This window comes from Dendrobates tinctorius, unplaced genomic scaffold, assembly GCF_039654945.1.
Source record: "Dendrobates tinctorius isolate UK_male_01 unplaced genomic scaffold, ASM3965494v1 ptg000150l, whole genome shotgun sequence".
Classification (NCBI taxonomy): domain Eukaryota; kingdom Metazoa; phylum Chordata; class Amphibia; order Anura; family Dendrobatidae; genus Dendrobates; species Dendrobates tinctorius.
In genome coordinates this window covers 8044473-8059762 of record NW_027361817.1, presented here as the reverse complement: position 1 = coordinate 8059762, position 15290 = coordinate 8044473, and the positions used below count along the sequence as shown (strand labels likewise).

Sequence of the window (15290 nt, the reverse complement as noted above, 5' to 3'; positions counted from 1 at the left end):
TGATCATGTTATCCGTCATGGGATTTTCTTGTGTAAATACTGTTGAAAAAAGTCTTTTAGCATATTGGCTTTTTCCTCATCCTCACCCACCATTTCACCCAGACTATTTTTAAGGGGGCCAACACTATCATTTTTTTAGTTTCTTGCTATTTATGTAGTTAAACAATATTTTGGGATTATTTTTACTTTCTCTGGCAATGAGTCTCTCTGTCTCAATCTTTGCTGCCTTGATTTGCTTTTTACAGAATGTATTTAATTTTCTGTATTTATTTAATGCCTCATCACTACCTGCTTGCTTTAATGCTCTAAATGCTTTATTTTTGTCACTTATTGCACCCCTTACAGCTCTATTTAGCCATAGTGGTTTCCTCCTATTTCTAGCATGTTTATTCCCATACGGTATATATTGTGCACAGGTCCTATTCAGGATGCTAATAAACGTCTCCCATTTTCTTTGTGTATTATTATGTCTCAGGATATCGTCCCAGCTAATTGCACCAAGATCATCTCTCATCCGTTGGAAATTTGCCTTCCTGAAGTTTAGTGTCCTTGTAACCCCTCTACTACACATCTTATTAACGGATACGTGAAAACTTATTATTTTGTGATCACTATTACCCAAGTGACCTTCAACCCTTATTTTTGATATGTGCTCTGGCCTGTTGGTTAATATTAGGTCTAGCAGTGCCCCCCCTCTTGTTGGGTCCTGAACCAGTTGTGAAAGGTAATTGTCTCTCATAGTTGTCAAAAACCTATTACCTTTGCTGGAACTGCAGGTTTCGGTTCCCCAGTGTATTTCTGGGTGGTTGAAGTCCCCCATAATAATGACTTCTCCTTGAGTCGCAGCTTCATCTATTTGCTTGATGAGGATATTCTCTGTTGCTTCCATTATTTTTGGAGACTTATAACAAAGCCCTATCAGTAATTTATTATTTTTCCCCCTCCCCTTATCTCTACCCACAGGGACTCTACATTTTCATTAGATTCATATATATTATCACGCAGGATACCACGGATAGCACTTGTTCGGTATAATTGTGCAAGAGCCCTTAACCTGCAGTTTAACATTATATCTGCAGGTAAACAGTGTTTTGGGATGTGACTAGTGATGAACGAGTATAGTCGTAGCACGGGTTTCTCCGAGCATGCTCACGTGTCCTCCGAATATTTTAGCGTGCTTGGAGATTCATTTTTCGTTCTTATCTGCATGATTTGCGACTTGTAGACAGGCTGAATACATTTGGGAATTCCCTAACAAACAGGCATTCCACACATGTATTCAGCCTGTCTAGCAGTCACAAATCATGCAGCTGAGGCAACGAAAACTATATCTGCGAGCACACCAAAATACTCGGAGACCACCCGAGCAACGCGTATACTCGCTCACCACTAGATGTGACAGGTTGATGTTAATTCACAAATACAATTGCTTACATTGGTAAAGTTCTTTTTTTGTTACATAAGTATAAAGGTAGATAGAAATATCCAAGTGTTTATAGTCGATTGTCTATCTGAAGTACTGTTGTTTCAGTCATTTGGATGTAAAATCTCTGTCAGATCAACTGCACTGTCTCTCAAAGCTCCATGTACAATCATCCAGGAGCCTTGTGAGGGTCACTGAGAGGCTAACAATTACTTTGAAGAAGCAACAGAGTTCTGTAGCCGAGAGTGAAGTCAATCATATGAAAAGCTCTGCATAACGCGGACCTGTAAGAGAAGGTGAAAGGAAACCATTACATAAAAAAAACAGAATCATATCAAAGCACATCTTAGATTGGGAAAAAGAATGAGCGCGACACCTTTGTAATGTGGGAAACAGTGTGATGGTCGGTAGAGATCAGGACAAGGCATAAGCTCAAGGAAACGCACCTGACTCAAATCTAACAGTATCTCCAATCCACCATACTTATGGGGAAGCAGGGACAACTCTAGGGTATGTGCACATGAAGTCTTGACCATCTGGTGCCACCAGGACCACATTAAGGTCCCATTACATTTAGAAATGCACCAGCGATCCCGACAATCATACGACACAGTCAGGATCGCTGGTGCATCGCTAAATGGTCGCTAATGAGCTTCCAAACAGGCAGATCTCACCAGCGACGTAGCAGCAGTCGGCGGTCGTTACTTACATGTGAGATGGCAGCTCTCATGATGACTTCCTCCCGCGTCCATGAGTCGTTCGTTGGCGCCAGCAAGAAGCCGACGACGAGAAATGGACAAGGACGATCTCGCGCGATCAGCGATATCCAGCGGGGGAGCCGGTCGGAGGTAAGTCTCACATGTAGCGATATCGCTAGCGATATCACAGTTGCGTCACAAAATCGGTGACACTTTAGCGATATCACTAGTGATCTCGTTATGTGTGAAGGGGGCTTTAGTCTACAAAAATATGCATTCATCTCATTGCTATTGATTAGCATTTAATGTAATTAGTGCCGCCAGTCTAGACAAATCAGCATCCTTGCGCAAAGCAAATACCTATATAATAGTCATTGAGGTGCAGACATGTGGAGGATGTTTATATTTATTTCACATTTTGCATTTTTTACTATATGCTATGTAACACTAGGGAAATTAGATATATCTACGAAAAAGTATCATGTGGTCATCCATTGAATTACTCTGTTGAATATACGTGTATTTTTATTGTTATTTTCAATAAAGATTAAGAATGTTTAGAGACGACATACACCTATTTTTTTCTTTGGGCGCTATATTATACTTTAAAAGCAGCCTGATAAGTATGTGTAAAACTATAGTAATTTCAATGTTTACAGAGCAAAATTGTGGAACTTTTTAGGATGTTATGGTTTCTATGCTATTAAGCTTATAAAAAAAATTAATGGACTGCTGAACAAATATCGAATCCAGATTAGATAAAAGGATCAACCATTTATTTTCCAACGCGTTTCGAAGTAGATAATACTTCTTCCTCAGGGGATGACATATATGAATAGATAGAGCCGTCTCAGGTTATATACATCCACAATTTGTAAATTGGCACCAATAGTCACATGCACTGCGGCAAAGAAGTCAAAGTTCAAGCGAGTAAAATAACAGGAAATTTCATTATAACAAATCTTTAGTAAATAAAATCATTATTTCTTTTAATTCTCGTTTGAACTTTAATCCTTTTATCTAATTTGGATTCGATATTTGTTCAGCAGGCCATGAATTTTTGTTCCATTATAAGCTTAATGTTATGGCGGTTACTGAGTGGACCTTTGGACGTGCAGCAAGCTGATAACTGATCTTATGTGTTTAAATCTCTCCTGGAAAGGGTGAGTGTATTTCTTTTATTTCTTTCAAACATCAACTCGGATAAGACCCTATTGCGCTCTTTTTATTCCTATAGTTTTTATATATATGGTTTCTATGCTAACACTGTCATTTTTTTTTGCAGAGAATGCAAATAAATTAGAAGAAAGCGTTAGAGGAGTACATATTTCCTGTTCGGACACATATGAAGGCTTCTGCAAACACGGCAAATGTGAGCATTCAAACAACATGCTGGAGCCATATTGCAGGTATGAAATCATTGAGGCCTAATGTCATGTCCACAACTACAGCTTAAAGAAGACCTTTCATAACTTTTAACCTTATAAGTTACACATTCCTGCATATAGTAGCAGGAAAATACATAAAAATGTTGTTTTTTTTCCATTTTTATTTTATCCACTCCATTGTCTGGTAACAGGGTCAGAAATTATTGGCAGCTAATCTTATATTTCATATAATTCAGCTGGGCGAGTCATTTCTTTCAGCTCTGTAGTTGAGTATTTTCAACTTACTATGACATTGTCAAATTATAAAAAGGCAATATCATGGGGATGAAAAAGTAGACGCTTACAGTTATGAATGGACTGAAACACCCATAGAGCTGGTCAGAACTGTACCAGTGTGGTCACATGAAACTTTATCTGTCTCATGTGACCACACTGACAATGCCTCCTTATCTGGAATAAAGGTATAACTTATCATTAGTAGCAAGTCTTCCATCCTCAACTGCTCCTGCAATGCTTCTCCCTTTGATGCTGCTGTCTGCCTGCTCTCCCAGCGCTCCTCCTTCCTTCTGGAACATTTCTTCACAGATGAATGGGTGCAGTATGCTCCTGGCTTCTCATACAGCTGGCCACTTGATAATAGCTTCTTCTATACAGACACAACTCAGAAGCTGTGACTTGTTGTGCTCATGCTTGCCATACTTACAAGTGCGAAAAGACGTACACCTTGATCTGTAAATGCATAGAAGAAGTTATCAGAGCAACTGGCTTGTAATAGAAGCCAGAAGGAGATCAAACTCTTTCTCACGCAACATAACGTCCCAGAAGGAAGAGGTAGTGTGATGATGGTGGATCTGCAGCAGCCGACCAATGGGCCTGAGGCCAATATAGAAGGCACAGAGGGTGAAGACAGAGATGTGGTCAGAAAGTCTGAGGTTGTGGTGGGCAGCACAGACTCAGAATACAAAGCTGGGGTCAGGAGTAGAGAGATCAGCCAAGATATGTAAACATTCCAAGTTATATATATATATATATATATCGAAGAGGTACCAACTCCTTGCTTTTTCTTGCCCTACAACCTACACCAATGACCCTTTTCCCTCAATTTTTCATCAGTACCTTTCCCCGGTTGATACCACTCACCTAACTAAAATAGTTAACCTCTCTCTTTATTCCGGAATCTTTCCCTTCTCATTCAAACATGCCGTCATAACCGCTTTACTAAAAAAAAATCCCTCAACTCTCCTTCTTCTCTAAACTCCTGAAATGCTTGGTCTACACTTGTCTTGTCTGCTTTCTTTCAGAAAATTCTTTTCTTGATCCTTTACAACCCAGTTTCTATTCTTTAAGCTCTGACAATTTCTACCCACATTATTGTCACCTGAAGTTTTCTGATGGCTCAGAGTGCTGCTACCACTGACAGTGCCCTAAGCACCATGGCTTGCAGATTGAGCAACATAATTAGGAGCTTGAAATGTCTGCTCCATATCCTCTGGCCAATGTCATTCAAGCAAAAAGGCTGACTTTTCATCTATTCCAATAAATCAACTGCAAGAGGTTGTTTTGTTTAAGTATCTTCTCAGCCCCTGAGGTGCTATGGTATAGCGGATCAAAGGGCAGAACAGATGAAGGTGTCATTGATGGAAATTAAATTCTGCTATGTTCAAAAATTAAGTGTTATGGTGACAGAACCAACTGAGCAAAATACTGACACAAGCTGTTGGTGTTACTCCTAGACATAAAATTATCCTGCTGTGACTGAAATAAGTCATGTGACATATATTCCATTACTCTCTCAAGATGTGGAATGTAAAGTTGACAGTTCAGCAAAAGGGTCATAGGCAGGAAGAAGAACCGCGCGACGATATTTGGGCTCATCTTTCATCGTTTTTAAGAAATCTCAAGATGGAAGAGGCCAGGAGCCATTTGGTGAGCTGCATTTCTTGCTACATGTTCACAGACTTACCAGTGGAAAAGCCAAACTTCACATGCCACAAATGCAAGCTTGTGTCCCTGTTGGAGGAAAAGTTGCAAAATCTCGAAGAGAGGTTAGCTACGTTGAAGATCATTAAGGAAGGTGAAGAGTTCTTGGACAGAGCAGAATTATCTCTTCATGTTACAGAAAGAGAAGAAATTCGAAGTGCACCTGAAGAAACAGAGGAATGGAGACATGTGACCCAGAGAAGCAGGAGGATCAGGAGGCAGTCAGCACCCATACTGCTCAGAAACCAGTACCAGGCTCTCACGCAGGAAAACAATGAAGAAATACATCAGGATAAGACTTTGCCAACAAGCAGCAACCTTGTACGCCTTCAGAGTCCTCCTGGATGGAGAAAGAAAAATGTTGTGAAGAAGAAACGGAGAGTGGTGGTCATGGGGGATTCCCTGCTGAGAGGAACTGAGGCCGCTATCTGCAGACCGGATATAACTTCAAGAGAAATGTGCTGTCTTCCAGGTGCAAAAATTAAAGATGTGTCTGACAGGATATCAGGACTCTTCAGACCTACAGATGACTACCCATTCCTGCTACTACATGTGGGGACGAATGACACCGCAAGAAACGACCTGGAAACCATCTGCAGAGACTTTGAAGACTTAGGCAAGAAAGTGAAAGAACTGGGAGCGCAGGTGGTCTTCTCTTCCATCCTCCCAGTGGATGGCCATGGAACAAGGAGGTGGAATAAGATTCTGCAGGTGAACAACTGGCTACGTCGATGGTGCCGTCAGCAACGATTTGGATTTCTGGATCACGGAGTGAACTACTTATACGATGGACTACTTGCTAGAGATGGGGTGCACCTTACGAAGACTGGTAAGCATGTATTTGGAAGTCGCCTTGCTACACTTGTAAGGAGAGCTTTAAACTAGAACAACATGGGAAGGGAAGCAAAAGACCAGAAAAAGCCATACACCTGACAAATGCTATTGAGAACTCTGCTATTAGAAGTGGAAAGGAAGAACAAAGACGAAAGAATCTAATTAATAAAATTATTGGAGAAAGAGAAACCAATCACAAACTAAAATGTTTCTATACTAATGCACAAAGCATGGGCAACAAACAAGGAGAATTGGAACTACTAACACAGGAAAAGAAATATGATGTCATTGGAATCACTGAAACTTGGTGGGACAATACACATGATTGGAATACAAGACTAGAAGGATACAACTTATTTGCAAGAAACAGACTTGATAAACGAGGAGGGGGTGTCGCATTGTATGTTAGAAACGCGTATATCTGCACAGAGATTGAAGCTTCAGAGACTGGGAGTTCTGGGGAAACTGTTTGGGTAAGAATACAAGGACAGAACAATGGAAAGGACACCATTGTAGGCATTTACTACAGGCCGCCTGTGCAAGCTGAAGCTATGGATGAACTCTTTATGCATCAAATGGCCAAGTTCTCCAAAAAATATGACATAGTTGTCATGGGAGATTTCAACTATCCAGACATTTGTTGGGAATCTCTCTCAGGCAAAACTAACAGGTCAAGGAAATTCTTATCCTCTCTTGCTGACAACTTTATCTTCCAAAAGGTAAGGGAGAAAACAAGGGGAACTGCTACCTTGGATCTAATCCTTATAAACAGGGAGGAAATGGTTGAGGACGTAAAAGTGGCTGGGACCCTAGGAGGTAGCGACCATGCTATTTTAGAATTTTGGATAACTAAAGGCGGAAGACCTGTGAAGACTCAGACGTCAAGGTTAGATTTCAGAAAGGCAGATTTTAAGGGATTCAGAAAGAGAATTGGAGGGATCCAATGGCTGGATATCCTTAAAGACAAAAATGTCCAGGAAGGATGGGAAATCTTGAAAAATGAAATTCTCAAAGCACAGTTGTTAACAATTCCGAAAAGAGGGAAGAATAGGAAGCAATTAAGGAAACCAGGATGGATGAACACAGAACTTAAGCACATGCTAAAAAGGAAGAAAAAAATGTTTATAAAATGGAAAGAGGGAGGCATATCTAAAGAAGAATATAATGCTGTCTGCAGAACCTGCAGGGCACAAATCAGATTAGCTAAAGCTGAAAATGAATTGAGGCTTGCAAGAGATGTCAAAAGCAATAATAAAGGATTTTGGGGATATGTCAAAAGTAAAAGAAAAGTCAAAGATGCTATAGGATTTTTACAGGATGAAAATGATGAAATGGTAAGACAGGATGTTGAGAAGGCTGAACTTTTAAATTCCTATTTTGCATCTGTTTTCTCTCAGAAAGGAAATGTAACATCAACTGTTATTCACTGTCCTATTAAGGGAATAGAAGAATCCAGGATATCTATAAACAGAAAGATAGTGAGGAAACACTTAGCTAGCCTAAATGAATTCAAGTCTCCAGGTCCAGATGAATTACACCCCAGAGTACTGAAGGAGATAGCAGAAGAAATTTTTGAACCCCTCTCTATAATCTTTGAAAATTCTTGGAGAACAGGAGAAGTGCCAGAAGACTGGAGAAGAGCAAATGTTGTTCCTATCTTCAAAAAGGGGAAGAAGGTGGACCCAGGTAACTATAGGCCGGTGAGTCTGACTTCTATACCAGGAAAGATCTTTGAACAAATTATTAAACAACATGTATGTCAATACCTGGATAAGAATGAAGTGATTAAACAGAGTCAGCATGGGTTTGTAACTAATAAGTCATGTCAGACTAACTTAATTTCCTTCTATGACGGTATCACTGATTGGTTGGATCAAGGAAATGCTGTAGATATAGTATATCTTGACTTCAGCAAAGCATTTGACAAAGTCTCTCATACAATCCTTATTGAAAAAATGATTAAGTATGGAATGGACAAGGCAACTGTTAGGTGGATTCATAACTGGCTTAGTGATCGGACCCAAAGAGTGGTCGTAAATGGCTGCACATCCAGTTGGAAGAATGTCACAAGTGGGGTACCACAGGGCTCTGTCCTGGGCCCTGTATTGTTCAACATCTTTATCAACGATTTAGATGAAGGAATTGAGGGTAAACTGATTAAATTTGCTGATGACACAAAGCTAGGAGGGATAGCTAATACTAGAGAAGAGAGAGAGAGGATTCAAAAAGATTTAAATAAACTGGAGAAGTGGGCAGCAACTAACAGAATGGTTTTTAACAGGGAGAAATGCAAAGTACTACATCTGGGCAATAAAAATGGAAAAAGCATATATAGAATGGGAGGAATAGGGCTAAGTGACAGCACATGTGAAAAAGACTTGGGTATACTAATAGATCACAGACTGAATATGAGTCAACAGTGTGATGCAGCAGCAAAAAAGGCAAATGCAATTCTAGGATGTATTAACAGAAGCATACAGTCTAGATCACGTGAAGTCATTATTTCCCTCTACTCCTCTTTGGTCAGACCTCATCTGGAATATTGTGTCCAGTTTTGGGCACCACATTTTAAAAAAGACATCAACAAACTGGAGCAAGTTCAGAAAAGAGCGACCAGAATGGTGACCGGTCTGCAAACCCTGTCTTATGAGGAAAGGTTGCAGGATTTGGGAATGTTTAGTTTGCAAAAGAGAAGACTGAGAGGAGACTTAATAGCTGTCTACAAATATCTAAAGGGCTGTCACATTGTAGAAGGATCAACTTTATTCTCATTTGCACAAGGAAAGACTAGAAGCAATGGGATGAAACTGAATGGGAGGAGACACAGATTAGATATTAGAAAAAACTTTTTGACAGTTAGAGTGATCAATGAGTGGAACAGGCTGCCACGAGAAGTGGTGAGTTCTCCTTCAATGGAAGTCTTCAAACAGAGGCTGGACAGACATCTGACTGGGATGATTTAGCGAATCCTGCTTTGAGCAGGGGGTTGGACCAGATGGCCCAGGAGGTCCCTTCCAACTCTACGATTCTATGATTCTATGATTCTATGATTCTATGAACCGACCACAAAGCAACAGGTCACCAGATCAAATCCCCAAACTGAGCCATGACATAAATTTTAGGTTTAGGGTCCCATCAAAGAAAGGTCACTTTTCTGTGGTTGCTAGGCTCTCATGAATTGGCCACTGTATGCGGAAAGTACTTTAATTTTATAAATATATTCTATACAGACGTAATGCAGTACAAATTCCATGTATTCAATGTTTGCATAGATCTTGGCGCTGAGTGCTGCTGTATTCTGTTGCTTGATGAAACATCTTCCTCAAGGAGCACAAATGAACATGTAATTCTGTTGAACTGGGAATACTGATCTGTTGACAAACGCTATTTTTTTTTACATTTCAGCAAATGGTCAAAGTATTAAATATATGCCCTCCAGCTTGTTAGTATATTTCCTGTAAATAGTTGTTTTATTTTTAAATATATTTTGTCTTTATATTTAAGTTCATATGAGATACAGTTAGGCTATGTATGGATACTGATTTTTTTTTTTTGCTAAAACAAGAAAAAGCACAGCAGGAAGCATTTTCTGTTCTGTAGATTAAACAGTATTCAAACCTATATACCAAATGATCAATGAGCACTGGATTGAACGCCATAGGCATCAAGTTAAATCATGTAAGCAGTATATGTTTGCTTGCTGTTAGCAGTAAAAAAAAGTTTGCCCCAACTTCATAGTGTGGTATGAACTTAGGGTACCGATACACATAGCGATGCACCAGCGATCCCGACAACGATATGGATCGCTGGTGCATCGCTAAGTGGTTGCTAGTGAGCTGCCACACAGGTAGATCTCACCAGCGACATCGCAGGGGTCGGGGGTCGCTACTTACCTGTCAGACGCGGCGATCCTGACATCCTCCCGCCCGCATCCACGCGTCGCTCGTCGTCACAGCAGGAAGCGCCGCAGGAAGCTGACAACGAGAAATGGTCCAGGACCTTCTCGCGCGACCAGCGATAACCAGCGGGGGAGCCGGTCGGAGGTAAGTATCACATGTAGCGATAACGCTAGCAATATCGCTGCAACGTCACAAAATCGGTGACTTTACAGCGATATTGCTAGCGATATCGCAGTGTGTAACGGGGACTTTAGCCTTACTGTAAAATGTGTGAAGATTGTAACAAGCATTTCTGTTTGTCATGTTTAACGATGATAGTGTAGGGTCGGTGGGCCGGGCTGGGGGGTGGTCCCTCTAGATACCACGCAGTAACGTAGAGACACAAGCTGGAGGCGAGTTTCGGGTGCAACAGGTCCAAGTTTATTCTTTCTCTCGCTGTCCGCCAGACGGCCTCACAGCACACCGCACTTTTCTTCACAGTTCTCCGGTTACAGAACACAGGGTGACACACTTTCTCCAGGGACGTATATTTACGTACCGTCCCCTTTACTCTCAGTGACGCTCTGACAGCTCCGTCACTGCGGCTGCCTTAGGCCTATACACCAACAGTAATGTTACTGGTCAAACGTCGTTCCAATACAGTGTCCCACACCCGGAGCCTCATCTATACTGCGGTACTTCGTGTCAGGACCACCCCCCTGACTTCCTTTCTCCTCAGTCCCCCTGGTTGGGTTTTCCTCTCAGTGCAGCAACTGTCACAGTGTCCTCGTCACTTGAGCTCCCCCTGGGGACTGGAACTTTCTGGAACCCTCCTGTCAAATTTATAGCTTTCCCGGTTCCCTATAACTCCGCCCCCATGACCAACGGTTTCTTAGCCCTACGCTGATGTTAAGTCCAAAGCTCACACTCCTCCCTGCTCTCTAATGTCAGTTCAAGGTACTGCACGTCACCTACACTTTCCTAGCTGTTTTCCCTTTTTAAATCTGACCAGTCAGTCCGTCCGTCAGGTCGGACACTACACTATGACAAAATTTTACTAAATTAAAACCCCCTTCATGACCGCCAATGCGTATTTTAACTGACCTGAGATATAAGGGAATATCATCCCCATACAGGTGACAATCCAGCAGCTGTCGGCTGTCCACTATATCTGACAACTTGCTGTATCACAAATGATTGGTGTTGGCACCATCCATATCTGTTTAACCCCTTAGTTGCTGCTGTCAAAAGTGACTACATCCAATAAATGGTTAATAGATTGTGGGGGCTTGCACATTAATCTAACTGACACACCGAGATCATGATTGTGTGGTCCTGATGTTTGCCAAAGCAGTTCATGGCCAAATAGCGGCCTTAGAGTCTCCCGGCTCTAGCGGCCACTTTAGAAGTTAGTGACATTTAGGTGGTAAACAAATACTTTTTCATTCCGGCTATACCACTTTGCATTAATTCCTGAAAATCACCTGAAGGGTTAATAAGCTACCTGACAGCAGTTTTCAATATTTCAGGGGGTGCCGTTTTTAAAATGGTATCATGTTTGGGGTTTTCCAATATGTAGCACCCCCAAAGTCACTTCAAATCTGGATAGGTTCCTCCAAAAAATAAATTTTGTAAATTTCCTTGAAAAAATGAAAAATAACTGCTACATTTTTAAACCTCCTAAAAGGCTAACAAAATAAATTAGCATTTTAAAAATGGTGCTGATGTAAAGCCGACATGAGGGAAATGTTATTTATTAATGTTTTTGTGTGGTTTGACTATCTGGATTAAAGGGATAATCATTCAAAGTTTGAAAATTGCAATTTGTTTTACATTTTTGTCAAGTTTCTGATATTTTTTATAAATAAACACAAAATATATCAATCTAAATTTACCACTATCATAAATTATAATGTGCCACGAAAAAACAGTCTCAAAATCACTGGGATTTGTTGAAGCATTCCAGAGTTATGACCACATAAAGTGACATTGGTCAAAATTTAAAAAATTGGCCCGGTCACGAAGGGGTTATTAAAGACTTATACAGTGAAGGAAATAATTATTTGATCCCTTGCTGATTTTCTAAGTTTGCCCATTGATGAAGACATGAACAGTCTATAATTTTAAGGGTAGGTTAATTTTAACATTGAGAGATAGAATATCAAAAATAAAATCCAGAAAATCACATTGTATAAATTATATACATTTGCATTTTTCAGTGAGAAATAAGTATTTGATCCCATACCAACCATTAAGAGTTCTGACTCCTACAGACCAGTTAGACGCTTCTAATCAACTCGTTGCCTACATTCAAGACAGCTGTAATGCATAGTCACCTTCATAAAAGACTCCTGTCCATATACTCAATTACTCAGTCAGACTATAACCTCTACAACATGGGCAAGACCAAAGAGGTTTATAAGGATGCCAGAGACAAGATCATAGACCTGCACAAAGCTGGAATGGGCTAAAAAACCATAAGTAAGATGTTGGGTGAGAAGGAGACAACAGTGCAATAGTAAGAAAATGGAAGAAATATACATTAAAATGATTGTCAATCAACATCGATCTGGGACACCATGCAAAATCTCACCTGGTGTGGTATCCTTGATCATGAGGAAAGTGAGAGATCAGCCTAAAACTACACAGGGGGAACTTGTTAGTGATCTCACGACAGCTGGGACCACAGACACCAAGAAAACCATTGGTAACACATTACGCCGTAAAAGTTTAAAATCTTGCAGTGCCCGCAAAGTCCTCCTGCTCAAGAAGGCACATGTGCAGGCCTGTTTGAATATTGCCAGTGAACACCAGGATGATTCGCATTTGCACAAGGAAAGACTAGAAGTAATGGGATGAAACTGAATGGGAGGAGACACAGATTAGATATTAGAAAAAACTTTTTGACAGCTAGAGTGATCAATGAGTGGAACGAGAAGTGGTGAGTTCTCCTTCAATGGAAGTCTTCAAACAGAGGCTGGACAGACATCTGACTGGGATGATTTAGCGAATCCTGCTTTGAGCAGGGGGTTGGACCAGATGGCCCAGGAGGTCTCTTCCAACTCTACGATTCTATGATTCTGTGAATGATTGGGAGAAGATGCTGTGGTCACATGAGACAAATATTAAGGTCTTTGGCATTAACTCAATTCGCCGTGTTTGAAGGAAGAGAAATACCTATGACTCAAAGAACACTGTCCCCACTGTCAAGCATGGAGGTGAAAACATTATGTTTTGGGGCACAGGACTACTTCACTGCTTCAGTGGGACAGTAGATGGAGCCAGGTACCATAAAATCATTAATGACAACTTCCTTCCCTCTGCCAGGGCATAACAATGGGTTGTGGCTGGGTCTTCCAGCATGACAGTGACCCAAAACATACAGCCAAGGTAACAAAGGAGTGGCTCAGAAAATAAGCACATTAAGGTCATGGAGTGGCCTAGCCAGTCTCCAGAACTTAACCCTTTAATGTCCAATGACAGACACAAACTGACATGTGCTATTATAGTCAATGTCAGGCTTTCATCAGAAACCGGTGGCATGGGAAGCAGTTAAACATCTTCCAACATCTCTTCCCATGCCACTAGTTTCTGATGAAAGTCTGACATTGACAAGGTATTGGGCCAAACTAATGCTGGCTGTTGATCCAGTAATTATAACCTGATGATCAGTAGAACTGAACGCCTCCCTCTGTTTGGTGCGGGCTCCGGCAGTGAGCCAGCTTCTTTTCTGGGACATGACAGATGATCTGATCAGCTGCCATGTGCCCAGAACAGCCACAGGTGAAATTGCGATTCACCCGCGGCTGTTAACATGTTAAATGCCGATGTCAAACTCTGACAGCAGCATTTAACATGCATGTGCAGGAAGCGCGTCCTTTCCTCCTCCCATTGACACCCGTGTCACATGACCGCGGGTCAGGAGAAGACCCCTGTGGTTGTCATTGCTGGATCGATATGAACACCGCCTAGTGGTCGGCGATTATAGCAAGTGAGCATTTTTGATGCAGAGGGATGCAGAGGCGATCAGACAAGTGCAGCTTCAAGTCTCCCATGGAGAATATTGAAGCATGCAAAAAGTAAAAAAAAATGTTTTTAAAAATATTACAAAAATAAAAAATATAAAAGTTCAAGTCACCCCCCTTTTGCCCCATTCAAAATAAAACAATTAATAAAAGAGATGTACACATATTTGGTATTGCCGCATTTAAAATTGCCCGATCTATCAATATAAAAAATAATTACTCAAGTCAGTTAACGGCGTAGTGAGAAAAAAAATCGAAAAGCCAGAGTTACTTTTTCTTGGTCGCTGCAGCATTGCAATAAAATGCAATAACTGGCGATCAAGGGAACATATCTGCACCAAAATGGTACCGATAAAAATGTCGGCACGCAAAAAGTAAGCCCCTACATGGCCACAGATCTTGAAAAATGGAGATGCTACTGGTCACGGAAAATGGCAACTTTATTTTTTTTTTTTTACAAACTTTGGAATTTTTTTTCACCACATAGATAAAATGGAACCCAGACATGTTTGGTGTCTATGAACTCATAATGACCTAAAGAAACATAATGGCAGGTCAGTTTTACCATTTAGTGAATCTAGTAAAAAAAAAAAAGAAAAAAACAAGTGTGGGATTGCACTTTTTTTTGCAATTTCACTACACTTGGAATTTTTTTTCCCATTTACTGTAACCCAAAATGGTAAAACCAATGGTATTTGGCATAACTCGTCCCGCAAAAAACAAGCCCTCACATGGCCATTTTGACCAAAAAATAAAAACGTTATGGCTCTGGGAAGAAAGGGAGCAAAAAATGAAAATGCAAAACCAAAAATACCTCTGGTTGTTAACGGGTTAAGCCCATAGAAAACTTATGGAGGGAGTTGAAGATCTGAGTTGCTAAGTGACATCCTCAAAAATCTTAATGATTTAGAGATGATCTGCAAAGAGGAGTGGACCAACATTCCTCCTGACATGTGCGCAAACCTCATCATCAACTACAAAAATGTCTGACTGCTGGGCTTGCCAACAAGGGTATTGCCACTAAGTATTAAGTCTTGTTTGCCAGAGGGATCAAATGCTTATTT

The 15290-nt window shown here is 40.7% G+C and overlaps 1 protein-coding gene across 1 annotated transcript in view; it reads left to right on the top strand.

Annotated features, from left to right (window-relative positions):
• TMEFF2 (transmembrane protein with EGF like and two follistatin like domains 2) overlaps nt 1-15290 on the top strand; it is a 1040676-nt gene that overhangs the window by 956003 nt on the left and 69383 nt on the right. Inside the window, exon 8 of the mRNA XM_073546700.1 lies at nt 3407-3530. Within this exon, the coding sequence (XP_073402801.1) occupies nt 3407-3530 (124 nt within the window). The remainder of the gene's footprint in view (nt 1-3406; nt 3531-15290) is intronic.